The sequence below is a fragment of the Actinia tenebrosa genome, unplaced genomic scaffold, assembly GCF_029948245.1.
Source record: "Actinia tenebrosa isolate PJP-AT-01 unplaced genomic scaffold, QUT_ActTen_1.0 PGA_scaffold10__47_contigs__length_13832649, whole genome shotgun sequence".
NCBI lineage: Eukaryota > Metazoa > Cnidaria > Anthozoa > Actiniaria > Actiniidae > Actinia > Actinia tenebrosa.
This window is the reverse complement of record NW_028292570.1, coordinates 9,810,737-9,828,038: the sequence shown is the minus strand read 5'-3', so window position 1 is coordinate 9,828,038 and position 17,302 is coordinate 9,810,737. Positions and strand designations below refer to the sequence as shown.

At 37.9% G+C, this 17,302-nt stretch overlaps 2 protein-coding genes and 1 long non-coding RNA gene across 4 annotated transcripts; 1 reads left to right on the top strand and 2 right to left on the bottom strand.

Annotated features, from left to right (window-relative positions):
* The first annotated feature begins 571 nt into the window (after positions 1–571).
* LOC116297344 (uncharacterized) lies at positions 572–16,480 on the top strand. Of its 2 annotated transcripts, none has more exons than XM_089026876.1 (9): positions 572–751; positions 845–890; positions 6,342–6,362; positions 7,521–7,543; positions 10,674–10,773; positions 11,841–11,939; positions 13,008–13,111; positions 13,647–13,720; positions 14,352–16,480. In XM_089026876.1, the coding sequence occupies exons 1-9, from the start codon at positions 669–671 to the stop codon at positions 14,522–14,524; spliced, it is 723 nt and encodes a 240-aa protein (XP_088883002.1). In that variant the 5' UTR covers positions 572–668; the 3' UTR covers positions 14,525–16,480. The 2 variants fall into 2 exon arrangements, with proteins under 2 accessions (XP_088883002.1, XP_088883001.1); XM_089026875.1 differs by having other exon boundaries at positions 573–751; positions 14,349–16,480.
* On the bottom strand, positions 2,453–3,939 carry LOC148912974 (52 kDa repressor of the inhibitor of the protein kinase-like). Its single transcript, XM_089026874.1, has 2 exons — positions 2,834–3,939; positions 2,453–2,630 (listed from the first exon to the last, which is right to left on the bottom strand). The coding sequence occupies exon 1, from the start codon at positions 3,914–3,916 to the stop codon at positions 3,104–3,106; it is 813 nt and encodes a 270-aa protein (XP_088883000.1). The 5' UTR covers positions 3,917–3,939; the 3' UTR covers positions 2,453–2,630; positions 2,834–3,103.
* Positions 12,342–12,627, bottom strand: LOC116297345 (uncharacterized). The gene is made up of 2 exons (XR_004197215.1): positions 12,535–12,627; positions 12,342–12,431 (listed from the first exon to the last, which is right to left on the bottom strand). It is a non-coding gene; the product is annotated as an uncharacterized LOC116297345 (long non-coding RNA).
* Positions 16,481–17,302: the final 822 nt, after the last annotated feature.

The window sequence follows — 17,302 nt, the reverse complement described above, 5'->3', positions numbered from 1 at the left end:
TTGTTTTCTTTTTTTAGAAAACATTAAAAGATTAAAGATGAATTTTATAAGAGTTTTATAAGATGAATTATTTTTTTAAAGATAAAATTATTTCTAAATGTGAATCTAAAAAAAAATACATCCAAGAGCATGATGGGTAAAATAACATATAGTCGCAGGAAGCCCAAAACGGAAAAACTCACATATATTTTTTCATATATCAAACAATCTTTTTAATGAAAGATAGAGTTTAAAAAGTAATAGCAAAAGTGTGGTAGCTTATTTTTAGGAAAAAATATATTTTTAAATTTAATTTTCTTAAGAAATTGCACCTGCCAATAGGACAATAGCATTACGGGTACTGACGTCACTCGTATCAAAACGACTTCCACAAATAGCATGCATTCCTTACTAGAGTTTATTCTTATTTTTTCTTCACAAAAGCTTTTTTCGTTCGAAGTTTTAATTATTTGAGTTGGAATTTAAATGACTGAGTACATTTTTCGTTATAGTTTAACAGATCTGTGAGCAATTGGAACCGGAAATACGTCACAAAAGGACCTGTTTATATGTTACCACGCATGATCACATGTTCTTTCAGAATTTCATTAACTTCGTTTGAGGGTTATACTTTTGATGGCGATTTTCTCAGCATTTTAAAATGATCTAAAAGATTATATTCTTCAAGGATGACAAGTTGTTGGCGAGGATGCTGGATTGGTTTCCAAGACGGCGTCAGAAGTCTTAAAAGAAACGTTTATCTCTCTGGAAGGTAAGAAATATCATAAGCAGGTTGAAGCGTCTTGCAAGAAATTCCAAAATTATTTATGCTTCCTGTGTTATTTTTTGCTTTATTTCTCCATAGATCTCACCGTAGAGCTCATTATAACGATGCACAGTGTACAGTAGAGGTATTTTATAGTCCCAAAATTATTTATGTTCACGTATTTTTGGATAAAAATACATGAAAATTCGTTTTGATTTTACGAAACACAACAACTAAGCTTACTACTGACATGTGACTTTGACGAAAATATCACGTTCTGTGTCAGTTGACGTGTCATTATTCATCATTATTTCATTACATAACTAAGTTATGATTTAACTAAGTTGTATTTTTCATATATTTTTGGTTATAAAATGGTTTTGTTCTTTATAAAATGCGTTAAACTTAAATTTGTCATTTTGTTTTTGTGATTTGTTGATTTTAAACTTATAAGTGTGTCAAATTAAGTTTTACAACTTGATTGGCCAATAGTTATAATTAAGGTATATGTATACAATTAGGAAAATAAATGTGAAAGACTACCCATTAGGGAGAGCGCAAACGGGACTCTAAGTCCCTTGCTAGGCACACTTCCTTGAGGAATCACATTAGAAAAAATACAATAGAATAAATTAAGTAAATATGCTATTTTCTGTGACATGGACAATAATCAGCAACCATGTGCAAGGCAAGTTGATATAAAATAAACTGTTAAGAAGATGGCAGTATTTCAGCCTTAGAAACAATTGTTAGATTATTATTTTTATTATTATTGTTAGATTATTGTTATTTAACAATTTTTAGATTGTTGATGACAGATTTCTTAACAATTATCCACCAAAGCAAAGTGATTATCACTGAATATTTACTGAGCTGCGAGTCTTCAAGCAGACAAATATTCACCATTATCACTGAGCCTGAGGGGAATAATTGGTTTAGCATAATTTTAGATTTGAATATCAGAGAAAAGTCGAAATTCAAGATTTAAAAAAACATTTAGTATTACTTTCACTCTGGCAAAATTTGGGGAAGCTCATAATCACCGCTCAAGCAGTGATTATCGTCTCAGAATCAGCAAAACATTCTTATTTTGCTTTTATGCTAGTTTTTAACTCAATCCCTGGTTGAAAAAATATGCCTTTTCTGTCTTATGTCATATACCATAAAGTCCTTGTTATAATTCTTTGACTTGTGCTCATTTATAAGGGTTTTTTTGGATGGGCTTAATTAGCCAGACCTTGACTTGCTTAGCAGGCGGCACACTATAACCAACCGAGCCACACTTGCTCCTCAAAACAAGTGTGTGAGGTCACTAAGGATCAAGCTATGGACCTCTTGCTTAGCAGACAGCACACTAATTAACCAAGCCACACTTAATCTTGCTCCTTAAAACAAGTGTGTTAGGTCACTGAGGATCAAACTATGAACCTCTTGCTTAGCAGGCAGCACACTAACCAACCAAACCACACTTGCTCCTTAAAACAAGTGTGTGAGGTCTCTGAGGATCAAACTATGGACCTCTTGCTTAGCAGACAGCACACTAATTAACCAAGCCACACTTAATCTTGCTCCTTAAAACAAGTGTGTTAGGTCACTGAGGATCAAACTATGAACCTCTTGCTTAGCAGGCAGCACACTAACCAACCAAACCACACTTGCTCCTTAAAACAAGTGTGTGAGGTCTCTGAGGATCAAACTATGGACCTCTTGCTTAGCAGGCAGCACACCAGGGGTGGATCCAGGGTTTGGACATGAGTAGTTTACTCTGAATTTATACCCAACCCACCATACCCCTATTAGTTATAAACTGCCTAAAAGGATACATCTACCATAGCATGCTGTCTGCAGTCAAGATCCTTGTACAGATTTATCTCAGTTGAAGAATCTAGCACATCAAAGGACATCATGTGAAAAAAATGACATCAAAAGTATTAGTATGTAAAAGTACAATGCAAAATATATGCTATTAAAGGAAAAGTGGCATGGCAGCAAATTGAATACTTTATGAAAGATAGAGAACATACAGTCACAATATCAGTGTACTAGAATTTACATGTACTAGCAAATTATACAAAATGAATACATTACCTTATTTAGATTGAGGTGTTCCACTATAGATGAATTCATTGCTGAGTTCAGTTGAGAATATGTAAAGACCATTCAAGCTTAATTAAAACCCAGTGAACAATATTATAGATTTCAGAAAAGAATAAGTTTTTAAAAATTCCACCTTGTTCCTGTACTGTTCCCCATCAGTTTAAGGATTAAAAATCAGATAATTATTAATCCAGATGGAACATAACTCACAAGTACTCTAAGAACACTGGAGTGGTGGTCCAAAAAATATTATATAAAATATTACTGTAAGATATTCTCCATTCTCATTCGTCTAGGATTTAAAGTAGCAAATAAATCTATTATTTCCTCAAGATCTAAGTCCATGTCTCTGTGGGAAGGCATCAGTGCCAGTCCATTCATTCTTTCTTGAGCCATAGTATTTCTTAAGTAGTTCTTAAGATTACGGAGGGTTGAAATGGACCTTTCACAAGAAGCAGATGACATAGGGATAGTTATAAGGATTTGAAGTATGGTATGTATATTAGCATAAGCAACATTGTCAATGTGCTCAAGTGTCCCTTCTAAACTATCAGGGATTTCCTCTCCTAGATCATCTTTCCTCATCCACATTCTCTCCCACAGAATAAGTTCTGCTTGTAAACCTGCATAATTAGGTATATCCTGCCTATAATGTTCACAAAAGGCTAATACATTATCCTTCCAAACAATACCAGTGGCCAGCATAATTGATGGAATAACTGAAAGTGCTCTGTAGCAAACAAACACATCATCTTGAAATCTGTTGTTCAGTTGTTGGACTATATGGTCTAGAAAAACTACAGTTAAATTTGTCCTATAATATTCTTCAGGGTTTCGGGCTGCAGCATTGGCTCTGTGAACTTGTCTCTGAGCTACTCTAGGCATGGTTGGTTGAACTGAAACTTGACCTGCTAAAGTGACAGCTTCCTGGTAGAGTGCATTGTGCCTGGCATCAATGTCAGTTCTCATCTCTGTTAAGACTGACTTTAAAAGTGCAAGTTCATCCTTTGCCTTGAGAAGATCCATTGCTTTCTTTTGTAATTTGACAGTGAGAGGTCGGGTTAAATCTAACATGTATCTAACAATAACAATAGCAACAATAAATGAAAAAGTTATTGCATTCAGTAAGGTCTGTGCATCATTTCCACTAGGTCGATTCCAGTCCCCAGTTCCAAGATCATTGTTGTTCATTGATATGTCTTCAGGCGTAGCAACAACAGGACGAAGAAGTTCTGCAACTCTGTCCATTCCTTCTATTCTTTCAATCCATCTTGTTCGGCATACATTTATCAGAACAGTATGGTTAGCTTGAGGCATTATCTCTTTAACCTTCATGACCAAATACTGCTGTCTCTTTGGTGAATTGTTAAAAAAATCAGAAATTCTTTTAACAGTATCCATCATGTTTCTAACAAGTGGTTGTTGGCATGTGTCAGCAACACACAAATTCAGCCTGTGGTTCATACAGTGAACATTAATTGCTTTGTCAAATTCATTTCTTATAAGCATTGAAACTCCATTCAAGCAACCTGCCATATTGCCTGCCCCATCATAACACTGGCCTCTGCAGTCGTCCATAGAAAGTCCTAATTCTGCTACTGCTGTAAGTATTTTATCTTTGATGGCAGCTCCAGTTGTTCCCTCATCACAAAGAGAAAACCCAATAAATTCTTCTCTAATTATATTTCTTGAATCAAGAAATCTTATCACTAAAGAAAGATTTTCTTTGTTAGAAATGTCTGCAGCTTCATCTGCCATAACAGAGAAAAACTTACTGTCTCTGATTTCCTTTGACAAACTAGTTAAAATGTAAGAACCTACTGTTTCTATCATCTGATTCTGGATGGTTTTAGAAATGTAAGTTGCATTTCTGGGTGCAGTTTCCAGGTGATTCTGCAGTATTTGATCACCACTCTGCACTCGAAATTCTAGCAGAGCCTGAAAGTTTCCTGATAGACTAGTATTTGTTGGGTCATCATCGCGTTGACCCCGGAGAGCTATGTTGTTTCACCCACAGAAAATTATCGTTTCAAACAAAGACTTAAGGACCGTCCTATTTCTATCGATTTGCTGTTGAATAATATTATTCAACTGCTGATCTACTGGGACCGCTTGCTGCCTCATTGTTTTCAAAAAGTTATCCATGGCAATTACAGCAAAATTGTGCATCTCACATTTACCGCTGGCGTGTTTTGTAAGTCTCGAAGCCGCTGAAGTCCAACATGTGAGTGGGGACTTCAACAACTTGTCTAATTTATGAGCATTTCTACCAGATTCTACTCCAAACAAAACGCAGGGAAAACAAAATGCTCCATCGAGATATTTAGAGTATGCAAGCCAGGGATATCTTCTAAGCCATTCAAAGACAAACTTACGAGGCTTTCTATTTTCTATTGACAGTGGGAAATCAAAAATCTCACCTGGTTTCCACACATTCTCAATGAACCCCAGCTTATCTTGTGGTGATGAAGAGCCAATTTCTTTAAAATTCAAGCCAATGTCGAAAGGAGAACAGTCCTCCCTCCTGCAAATCGGTTCGCCACGCATTGTAGAATATTCCTTCGTTCAAACTACAGCAAGTCTATGACTCTAATCATAAGAACGAAAGAGACCCAACGGGGGTAGGTCTAGCTTTTTATAGTTTTGCTGGTAGTTTATGAGGTAGTTTGCAAAGTAGATAGCCAATCAGAAAAGGGTTTGAGTGGTTTCCAAAACAATCAATGTGTTTCCAGCCAATCAGAGAATTCTTTGAGTAGTTTACGATCATCACACCGGCCTAGCTCTACAACTACGCACGCTCACCCCCTGAGGTTCTATTTGACAAAGGCTGTTTTCCGATCGTTTTCCGATAGCATTCCGATGCGTACCGACGGAGATATCCGAAACCTGAAAATTTTTGCGGGAATCAGTAATAAATCGGCAGAAATGACGAGATTACTCATTTTTGTTTGACTTTTCCTTAATAATTAACTGAAAAACAACCAAGTGAGTTGTTTCTAGAAGTTTCTAGAATAATGTAATACACATATTTTGACATTATTTAGAAAGAAATGTGTAGCTTTGAAAAAAATTGAGTAGTTTACGGAAATCACGTAAACTACCCTGGATCCACCCTTGCACACTAACCAACCAAGCCACACTTAGCTTGCTCCTTAAAACAAGTGTGTGAGGTCTCTGAGGATCAAACTATGGACCTCTTGCTTAGCAGGCAGAACACTAACCAACCAAGCCACACTTGCTCCTTAAAACAAGTGTGTGAGGTCTCTGAGGATCAAACTATGGACCTCTTGCTTAGCAGGCAGCACACTAACCAACCGAGCCACACTTAATCTTGCTCCTTAAAACAAGTGTGTTAGGTCACTGAGGATCAAACTATGGACCTTTTATGCATGCAGGCCAACCAACAGACTAGCCAACCTGGCCAGTGACGATTTTATTAAACTGATGTATATTTCATTGTTCATTTCTTTCATATCTTTGCTTGTTGGATACGATACAGTTTGAGACCTTGATAGAAGATGTAAGTACTGTACAATGTGTTATGCTTAGGGTTAGTGCTTTATAAAGTAACAAAATTATTGGGAACTGATTTGGAAGAATCCAGGGCAAATCCAATCAAATTAATGCTTGGTCAGTCACCGGTCATGTTCACTCGCTAATTTAGTTTTAGCTCAACCATACCTTGTTTCAATATCAACGTTACTGGTTAAAAATGACTGGCAAAGCAAAGGTTTGACCGGACAAGTTGCAATTCTGGCTGGACATTGTCTGATGACTGGGTATCATTTTTGTCTGGAATAAGGTTACGATTTGGTCGTTTTAGTCTGGCAAATAGGCTACGCTTTAATCTGCCGGCACAAAAACAACAAAAACGTTAGCAAATATTGACAAACCAGGTTTAGTCTGAGATAGGGTGTACAATTCTTAGTTTTAGTCTGGGGTAGGGTATGTAAAATCAAAATTTTAGGTCTGGGATAGGGTCAGGGTTTTGAGGTCCTGGCGGCATACCCCTACCCAAGTTGGGGTGGTAGTAGCCCCCCCCCCCCCCCCCGGCAGTTATTTTAAGCCCTGGAATCAGAATATTTTCCTTCTAATAGATTTCAAGATTTAACTTGGGAGTAATGTTTTCCCATTTCTGGTGTCATTCCCGAGAGTATATTAGTTTCATTGTTTTTAAAATGGTTGTGCTCAACAAGACACATGAACATGGATACAACTCAAACAAAGAATCTTACTGTGAAGAGAATGACAAAAGTTTCATAATTGGAAAACATTATATAGAACTCTTGCATGTGATGTCAAAGCAGCTCAATTTAAAGGACAAACAAAAGATTTTCGATCTCCTGAGAATTGGAAACCTATTGTTATGTCCTCCAAATTGAGCTGCATTCTGAAGTACTGCAAGGGGTCTGTATGCCAAAGCTAAAACAGGTATATTTATAAAAATTCCTGCATTTTTGAAAGAACTTAACATGGAAAGAAGATTACACATTTCTTCCCACTCCCTATGCCATCTTATTCCAATCAACTTCTGCTCCAAAGTAAATGCACCTAAAAGAAACTGTTACAAGCAATGTTAAATCTTAAACTGCCTCTAATTTGACATGTGCAATTCAAGTTGCATAAATTTAAGAGTATTTGAATTAATATATATTTCGTAATTTGTTTCTCAATTTAGGAAGACTTTGAGCCTAGTCCAAGGTATGTATACAAACAATTTCATTTACATCTTAATATATTATACCTTTTTCTTACCTCTCCTGGGCTGACGGCATGATGCCCAACAGGGTTGCAACCCAGTATTGATCAGGCAGCCGATAGATTTCATTAGAATTTACAGGTTTATTTTTGTGGAGGAAGAAAAAACTGGAAAACGTGGAGGAAAAACCTTTGAACTTAGTAAAGAACCAATAAACAACTCTACTCACATATAGTGCGACAGTGAGTCCGGCAGGGCTTGAACCAGGGTCGCATTGTTCAGAGGCAGGGCATTAATAGCCCATGCTACCCCTGCTTCCTTAAACATAATGTATTATTTAATAGCTAAATTTCCTTTTTAAAATAACTGCTCTAAATCTCGCGTTCTGATTGGTTGGGAGCGTGTGATTAATGAGAGCACACAGCACGCACGCCCACTTTCAGTTGCACTATTCATGTAATTTGTATTCTATAAAAAAAAAGTTAGCCATGTCCTGACTTACAGTAGATCAGCCTAGATGTAAAGTTTCAGGGTTCAATCTTTGAGTTAGCCAATTCTGACTTAAACCAGCCCAGAGGTTGTTTCAGGGTTCAATATGTGAGTTAACTGTGCCCTGACTTGCATCAGCCCAGAGGTTGTTTTAGGGTTCAATCTGTGAGTTAGCCATGCCCTGACTTAGATAAGCCCAGAGGTTGTTTCAGGGTTTGATCTGTGAGTTACCCATACCCTGACTTAGATCAGCCCAGAGGTTGTTTCAGGGTTCTATCTGTGAGTTAACCATGCCCTGACATAGATCAGTCCAGAGGTTGTTTTAGGGTTCTATCTGTGAGTTAGCCATGCCCTGACTCAGATCAGCCCAGAGGTTGTTTCAGGGTTCTATCTGTGAGTTAACCATGCACTGACTTAGATCAGTCCAGAGGTTGTTTCAGGGTTCTATCTGTGAGTTAGCCATGCCCTGACATAGATCAGCCCAGAGGTTGTTTCAGGGTTCTATCTGTGAGTTAACCATACCCTGACTAAGATCAGCCCAGAGGTTGTTTCAGGGTTCTATCTGTGAGTTAGCCATACCCTGACTTAGATCAGCCCAGAGGTTGTTTCAGGGTTCTATCTGTGAGTTAGCCATGCCCTGACTTAGATCAGCCCAGAGGTTGTTTCAGGGTTTGATCTGTGAGTCAGCCATGCCCAGACTTAGATCAGCCCAGAGGTTGTTTCAGGGTTCTATCTGTGAGTTAGCCATACCCTGACTTAGATCAGCCCAGAGGTTGTTTCAGGGTTCTATCTGTGAGTCAGCCATGCCCTGACTTAGATCAGCGCAGAGGTTGTTTCAGGGTTCTATCTGTGAGTTAACCATGCACTGACTTAGATCAGTCCAGAGGTTGTTTCAGGGTTCTATCTGTGAGTTAGCCATGCCCTGACATAGATCAGCCCAGAGGTTGTTTCAGGGTTCTATCTGTGAGTTAACCATACCCTGACTAAGATCAGCCCAGAGGTTGTTTCAGGGTTCGATCTGTGAGTTAGCCATACCCTGACTTAGATCAGCCCAGAGGTTGTTTCAGGGTTTGATCTGTGAGTCAGCCATGCCCTGACTTAGATCAGCCCAGAGGTTGTTTCAGGGTTTGATCTGTGAGTCAGCCATCCCCTGACTTAGATCAGCCCAGAGGTTGTTTCAGGGTTTGATCTGTGAGTCAGCCATGCCCTGACTTAGATCAGCCCAGAGGTTGTTTCAGGGTTCTATCTGTGAGTTAGCCATGCCCTGACTTAGATCAGCCCAGAGGTTGTTTCAGGGTTCTATCTGTGAGTCAGCCATGCCCTGACTTAGATCAGCCCAGAGGTTGTTTCAGGGTTTGATCTGTGAGTTAGCCATGCCCTGACATAGATCAGCCCAGAGGTTGTTTCAGGGTTCTATCTGTGAGTTAGCCATACCCTGACTTAGATCAGCCCAGAGGTTGTTTTAGGGTTCAATCTGTGAGTGAGCCATGCCCTGACTTAGATCAGCCCAGAGGTTGTTTCAGGGTTCTATCTGTGAGTCAGCCATGCCCTGACTTAGATCAGCCCAGAGGTTGTTTCAGGGTTCTATCTGTGAGTCAGCCATGCCCTGACTTAGATCAGCCCAGAGGTTGTTTTAGGGTTCTATCTGTGAGTTAGCCATGCCCTGACTCAGATCAGCCCAGAGGTTGTTTTAGGGTTCTATCTGTGAGTTAGCCATGCCCTGACATAGATCAGCCCAGAGGTTGTTTCAGGGTTCTATCTGTGAGTTAGTCATGCCCTGACATAGATCAGCCCAGAGGTTGTTTCAGGGTTCTATCTGTGAGTTAGCCATGCCCTGACTTAGATCAGCCCAGAGGATGTTTTAGGGTTCTATCTGTGAGTCAGCCATGCCCTGACATAGATCAGCCCAGAGGTTGTTTTAGGGTTCTATCTGTGAGTTAGCCATGCCCTGACATAGATCAGCCCAGAGGTTGTTTCAGGGTTCTATCTGTGAGTTAGCCATGCCCTGACATAGATCAGCCCAGAGGTTGTTTCAGGGTTCTATCTGTGAGTTAGCCATGCCCTGACTTAGATCAGCCCAGAGGATGTTTTAGGGTTCTATCTGTGAGTTAGCCATGCCCTGACATAGATCAGCCCAGAGGTTGTTTCAGGGTTCTATCTGTGAGTTAGCCATGCCCTGACATAGATCAGCCCAGAGGTTGTTTCAGGGTTCTATCTGTGAGTTAACCATGCCCTGACATAGATCAGCCTAGAGGTTGTTTCAGGGTTCTATCTGTGAGTTAACCATGCCCTGACTTAGATCAGCGCAGAGGTTGTTTCAGGGTTCTATCTGTGAGTTAGCCATACCCTGACTTAGATCAGCCCAGAGGTTGTTTCAGGGTTTGATCTGTGAGTGAGCCATGCCCTGACTTAGATCAGCCCAGAAGTTGTTTCAGAGTTCAATAAAAATTTGAAAATATTCTTCTTTTACCTCAAATATCTTGTACCTTTATCCTGGTCCTCTGCTGGAGGTTTAATATAACCGCACTACATTGTAATCCAGCATGTACCAGTAGTACTTCTCATCTTAAATCATAGTATTGGCATTCTATTTGTGTGTATATATATGAATATTAATACTAAAGTTTTTCATTTTTTCACTAGGCATGTGATAACAGACAAAGAGAAAAACCTAATAGAACAGAGAAAATATGATTTGCTAGTAGAACAACAGAGGAGAATTGATCTGCAAGTCGATGCTCAGGTTGGTCAGATTGTTACACACACTAATCTAATGTATTTAGCTTTTAGCTGTTTTATCACAGCATGGGAAAATCACAACAGAGTTTGGCTCAAACTAGACGAAAATGCAAAGATCGAATTGGGACTTAGGAGTTGACTTTTGAGTAAAAAGGAAAAAGATATAACTAGCTAAAAACCAGTGTGAGCTGCATCGGTGTTTCTAATGAAACAGTAATGATGAAAAGGTAAATTATACACCGTGAAAAGATGAAAAAACTTACTGACGTTTCAGACGTTGGTCCTTCGTCGGAGTAAAAGCTTTTAGCGTACGAAACGTCAGTAAGTTTTTTCATCTTTTCACGGTGTATAATTTACCTTTTCATCATTAAAGAGGAAAAAGTCTACTCTACTGACATGCAAACATACAATACCGAGACCTGCAGGACTTGAACCCAGGTCGCATTGGTGAGATGCAAGGCATTAGCAGCTCATGCCACCCGTGATTCCTACTCATGTGACAGCAATTTTGGCTGGAACAATAGGCTTTTGCCCAGCTAGCCTTGCATTCAAGCTCTTTAGGATGTATTTGCAGTCACACATAAAAACAAAAGCTGTAATTCTTTTGGTAATGAATATGGCCCCTGCATGATAAAGGTCTATATTAGCATTACTATTTGTATAGGAAATCGCACGATCTTGAGCACAATTCGGAATTTATAGGTACGAGTGATGTTTTGAAAGTTTTCAAAATTGGATGAGCCTTTAGGCTGCCACGAGTCCCATTTGAGAACTGTCAAAACATCACGAGTATCTATAAATTCAGAATTGTACGAGAAGATTGTGTGATTTTTTGTTTATAATACACTCAAAAAAATTGAGCAACTTAATTGGGACTTTACAGAGTACAATTTGGGATTTAATTGTATTCCTCTTGTCCAATCAGAATCGAGTAGTTTTGTTGAGTGGTAAAATGGCATACAGTATGCCATTGCATTGTGCACTAGAAATTAGAACCAAGTGCGCCATTAATTAGTATAGATTTGTTATGTGGCAGTGTTGGTGAATCTTTTCCAATCATTTGTTTTGTAGTTAAAGAAAGAAGAAGAAGACTTAAAACTTGAAGAAGAAGCTTATTACGAGGCTAAACGAGAAGCTTCAAGGGCTGCTAGACAAGCCAAGGAAAGTGAGGTACACCAATGAAAATCCTAAAAAATATGAAACCCAGAAACATCTATTATCTATAAGTCAGGGCAAGGCAAAAAAGTGAGTGGCTATACCCCCAAGCCCTGCCCTTCGTCTTCATAGCACACGACCCGGTTGTACAAGGCCATATCAAACATTGAGTGTTGTATTTTCCTATGTCTGTTGTCTGCGAGGCAGACCCACGAGTTAGCATCGTCCCCGTATCCTTCCTCGATTTTCCAAAGTTTTTCTTTTTTTACTTGTCTTTTTTGTCTTTTCTTTTCTTTTTCAAAAATGTTCATGTCGAATCACAGGCAGCCCAAACAAGGTTCCTGTGTATGGTTTATAAGGGAATGTATGGGATGTGACTCCAATCACATTAGGTGTACCAATAAATCTTGTACAGTCTTAAACTCAACTATTTATTCACTCAAGGGTTTATCCTGTTACAGCAGTAGAAGTAATCTTTTAGTTGTAGACGAAATAGTAGTCGGTTTTCTGAATAAATTAAATACAAATTATTACACATTGCGCAATTGCGCAAAGTAAACAAAAAAAAAAAAGAAAGAAAGGACGAAAGAAATTACAAATTACAACCTACCAGACTGTACGAATCCATCCGTATGGATATAAAGAAATACTGATAATAAACAACAATATTGAGTCCTGCAAACTCGACTCGCACGAGTTCAAAATTCACTTATACTAAACCCGAACGTGATGTCACGTGACCTTTATATCACGTGCATCGGATCCGGATATGACTCGGTAGCCACATGGGAGTTATGATAAAGTTACGAAAATAAAATGTTTCACTCAACAATTTGCCTCAAAACTTGCTGCAGTTGTTGCTTTTACTTTGTTCAGTCTTCTGGCGAAGTTTCAGCGCGATTTGAGGCCGTTTAGTGGGTTTTTTCAAAATCCTCTCTTCTCAGTGTGGACGGGACCTTATCCGTCGAATAACGCTATCCACTCTTCCTACAACCAGGCCCTGGAGTTTTGAATTATTTATAAATACAATACTATAGGAAAATCGACAAACTGACATTTTTTCTGATTTTTATGATTTTAAAGGAAAAGAGGGCAGCTCAAAACAAGAAGCACAGGGGTAGTTCGAAGATGTCAGACAGTATATCAGTTTCTTCGTGGCTCTCAGATGATGGACTAAGCCTTGATAGGTAAGAAAACACTCACAATTAGAAAGCATTCTTACCAAAAAATTGAAGGCTCTGGTAACACACAAACCGGGAGACCCAGATGCTATAGGAGTCTGACGTTATGCTCTCAACACTAAACATTGCTCCATACATTTCTTTGTATTTTGTAAGCAAACTATGTTCCAGTGTTACACTCAGTATTGAAGAAAAGACGCCATAAAATGATTCTAACCATAAGTTATGTACATTAAGTCCCTAAGCGGACCTTTGGGCTTAATAGAACTAAAGTAAAACATGAAGTTATTTACAAAGAAATGTACGGAGCTATGTTTAGTGTTGAGTGTATGACGTCACAGACACCTATAAAGATTCGTTTAAATATGATACTTCCCATTGGAATATCAGGAAAAAACTTTAACCAGTGATTATTAGGCCCTTAAAGATTATTGATCTATTGAAGCTTCAGCCAAATAAAATTTCAGAAGATTTTAGTGCTAGTTTTCCTTTAAATTTTACATATCATTTCTGATGTTACAAATCTTATTTTCCATGACAGTGCTGATCTTGATGCTGAAGACTTTGATTCCTTCCTCGAGAAAGTCAAAGCAAGATCTTTATCATCAAAACAAGGTAAAAGACAAATTAAATAGATTGCTAAATCATTAATATATTGATATTTAATATTAGCCTCTCTGGAGATGCAAAACGTGTTGCATCATGGGACTGTTTAGGGGATGCTTTAATGCTTATTAGCCATTCCGAAGTTGAGGGAAAAACTGGGTTGAGTGTGCATCGCAGTGCATTGTGGGACTGTTTAAGGGGAAATATTTCCAAGATAATAAATGAATAAATAAATAAATCACTTTATGTAAGTGTCTAATCGTTCTAGCGCTTTCACACTAATTGGGGACACTTTTCGCTCACACGCACTACCACTACATCTATATTCTATGCACACAACAATCAGCTCACATGTTGGGATCTACCACTACATTCAATATTCTATGCACACAACAATCAGCTCACATGTTGGGATCTACCACTACATTCAATATTCTATGCACACGACGCTCAACTCACATGTTGATTTTTATGGAGGGAGGAAACCGGAGAACCCGGAGGAAAACCTCGTAGCACAGGAGACCGCAGGGCTCGAACCAGCGTCCCGACCCGTTGGACTCACAGCAGTGAAAGACGACGCGTAAACCAAGAAGTATTTACTAGAAGTAAAAATAATAATTTTGTCGATCTATTTCAGTAGAATTACCAATTGGTGTAGACAGCAATGGAGTCGTTGAGAATGGCTCCTGGGATGCATCACTTGCTCAGAGCGTAGAAGCAACAAAAATTGCAGGAAAATCCTACGACGCTTTCAAGATCCTTGACCTGTCACCGCCAGAGTTTGACGACAGAGCAACTGATGTGGAAAGGTGACCTCTACTTCGAAAAACAGTATTAATACCCACTAATAATAATGGAAAATATACAAAGTTTAACCTCTTTCCTTCCCATGGTTCTTAGCTACTAATAGTGATATTGGATTTTTCGTATAAGATCAAAAGGCGCTAGGACAGACGGATTGGGCTATTTATCGGTGTGTTTTTTTCACTTATTCGTAGATACTAAATAGAGTTCACTGATAGAGTACAAACACTAAATGTGTGCAACAGTAAAATCACAATTTGTATAGGAAATCGCACGATCTCAGTCGAGTACAATTTGGAAATTAATATACACGAGTAGCGTTTTGAAAGTTCTTGTAATTGCACGAGCCTTTAGGCGAGTATAATTAAAGAACTTTCAAAACATTACGAGTGTCTATTAATTCCAAATTGTACGAGAAGATCGTGCGATATTTTGCTTATAGTTCACTCAACAAAATTTCAGTAAAAAATGCGAAGCGACGCCGTTCATCTTTGTCTATTTGGCGGCCGATTTTCAGTCCATCGCGCAACTGAAATGCATAAAAAAGATTAGTTCTTACGGCTTTAAAATTTTATTTATATGTTTTTTAAGTACAAAATGATAGAAAATAATTGTTTTGACATTGTTTTGGCCGTGTTGCCATAGCGACGGTACTCCTTCGGAGTACAATTAACGCTATAATTGTACTCCTCTCGACCAATCAGAGTCGAGTAATTTTGTTGAGTGTACTATAAAGCAGTAAATAACACTAATTAAACAAAAGAAAACAATATAATTAGTATAAAATAACACTATTTAGTGATATTTATGTTGCACACTTGTTTGTACTTAATATGTTTGTTTTTAAATATCAGATACTAAATAGGGCTCACTTATCTTAAAAGTAACCGTCCTTTCCAACCAACGGTCTTTCTGGTTTGAATCAGCTGTAGGATATGAGTATTTACCGCTGCACTATCCGTGCCAAGCGGCGCCGGCATCGCTTCGTTAGCGATTACTTTCTTGAATAAGTTAATCAAATTTACCTTCAGTACAGTAAAATAGACCTATTGCCGGTTTTCACATGACGTCATCAAAACATCAAAATGTAAACTATAGATCGTATAAAGGCATTTCTCAAGTATGCTTTAGAAATCAGTGTTATAAGTCCCGAGTTATGAAGGCTGAGTTTGTGTCACGCAATACCGTCACGTCTAGCTAAATAGCGATGAAAATATAAAAATAATTTACTCTAGTTGAAAGATTTTCCCTTAAGCACGTTTAAAATATCTATTCAAAGTATATTTAAGTGAAATGTAGTCAAATATATTAAATATTCCATCATTTTAAGCCTTTGGAGTTTCGTCCGCCACGATGGTGTACCAACTTGAAACACCAAGATGGCCGCTCCATACATTTTAACCAAAAATTATGTCATGTTTACTCGCCTATAGTTCCGCAACGAAATGCTTTACAGCCTTAGAATTTGGCCAGAATATGTACTTTGGACCGCTTTACAAAATTATGAAATTTTTATTTCATGATAATGCGAATTTACGCTTTTGAAACGTAGGTGAAAACTAAGAATAGATGTCGTTTTGAAATAGGTGTACAGGGCCATGGTAGGAAAGTGGTTAAGGATATGAATATAGTTTTTAACAAAGATGTCTAAATGCACACCACATACACCAACTTGCAAGACATACGAAAATAGAACATTAGTGATTTAGTGGGATAGGAATTATATTAAAAAACATTAAAGAAGATCACTGAAGCTGAACTTTTTCCTTTGTCTTTTAATGTATTCCTTTCTCACTAAATTACAAATGTTCTATTTTCGTATGTCAACGTTCTTGCAAGTAGGTGTAATTTTGTGATTTAATATAAGTTGATTAGTATCATAAATGTGTGTGGTAATAGATAATGTGAAGTACAATACCTCTCATTCATGATGTTATTCTCAAATAAAGCAAACTTTTTTGTGCAGATTTTATCTGAAATCAAATGTCACTTTGTACTCTTATAAAATGTTTTTGTCTGAAAAAGAAAGCATGGTCTATAAGGGTTCCTGCCTTATTTAATATATTTTGTTTAATGATGGTTGGCCAATTTAAATGATTAAGGAAAGATTTCCGACTTCAATGTTTGTAAATCCTGAATAGTTAGAGGTATAGAGGTTTTGCACCATCACCTGCCCATGCCAATAATATAGCTTGGACTGCCTGTGGTTGGATGGCAATACAATAAAATCCCTTTGGTCTTGGGAATTGAATTCTTTCTCATGTAAAACGATTGTATTGTTCCTGCCATCTAACATGGCTGCCGTCACGTGATGGTACAAAACCTTTATTAGTTGTCTCCCTTCGTTTGGGGGACGGGGGCATGAAACAAAAATTTAGGCTTCAAAAATTGTTTTTGATAATCTCTCAAGCTATTTGATTCTGGTTATATGTGTATTCAGCTATTTCAAAAAAAGCTTGAATACTGAATACTGCATACTGAATAGTGCATTCCAAGACCCAAGTGCATTGTGGGTCATAGTGACATTGTCTAAAGTAGGATTAATAATTATTATTTATTCTATTTTTAGTGCATTCCACCTGAAACAATATACTAACTACATGTAGAGAGTTAATTGCTGTATATTTACTTTTTATTTCCAATTAACGAGACCCACAATGCACTTTGGTCTTGGAATGCACGATTCAGTATGCAGTATTCAACCTTTTTTGAAATAGCTGATTTCATAAACTTTAATTTTCTCTAGCGAAATTGAATATGCTTTTTGTTTAAACAAGCAAACAAACT

What these genes read in the sequence shown, in the direction of transcription:
- LOC116297344 (XM_089026875.1), top strand. Translation starts at nt 669, where the DNA reads ATGACAAGTTGTTGGCGAGGATGCTGGATTGGTTTCCAAGACGGCGTC. An exon ending in TTGAGACCTTGATAGAAGAT is followed by an intron (nt 6,363 to 7,520) that starts GTAAGTACTGTA and finishes TTCTCAATTTAG; the next exon opens with GAAGACTTTGAGCCTAGTCC. An exon ending in GACAAGCCAAGGAAAGTGAG is followed by an intron (nt 11,940 to 13,007) that starts GTACACCAATGA and finishes ATGATTTTAAAG; the next exon opens with GAAAAGAGGGCAGCTCAAAA.
- LOC148912974 (XM_089026874.1), bottom strand. Translation starts at nt 3,916, where the DNA reads ATGTTAGATTTAACCCGACCTCTCACTGTCAAATTACAAAAGAAAGCA.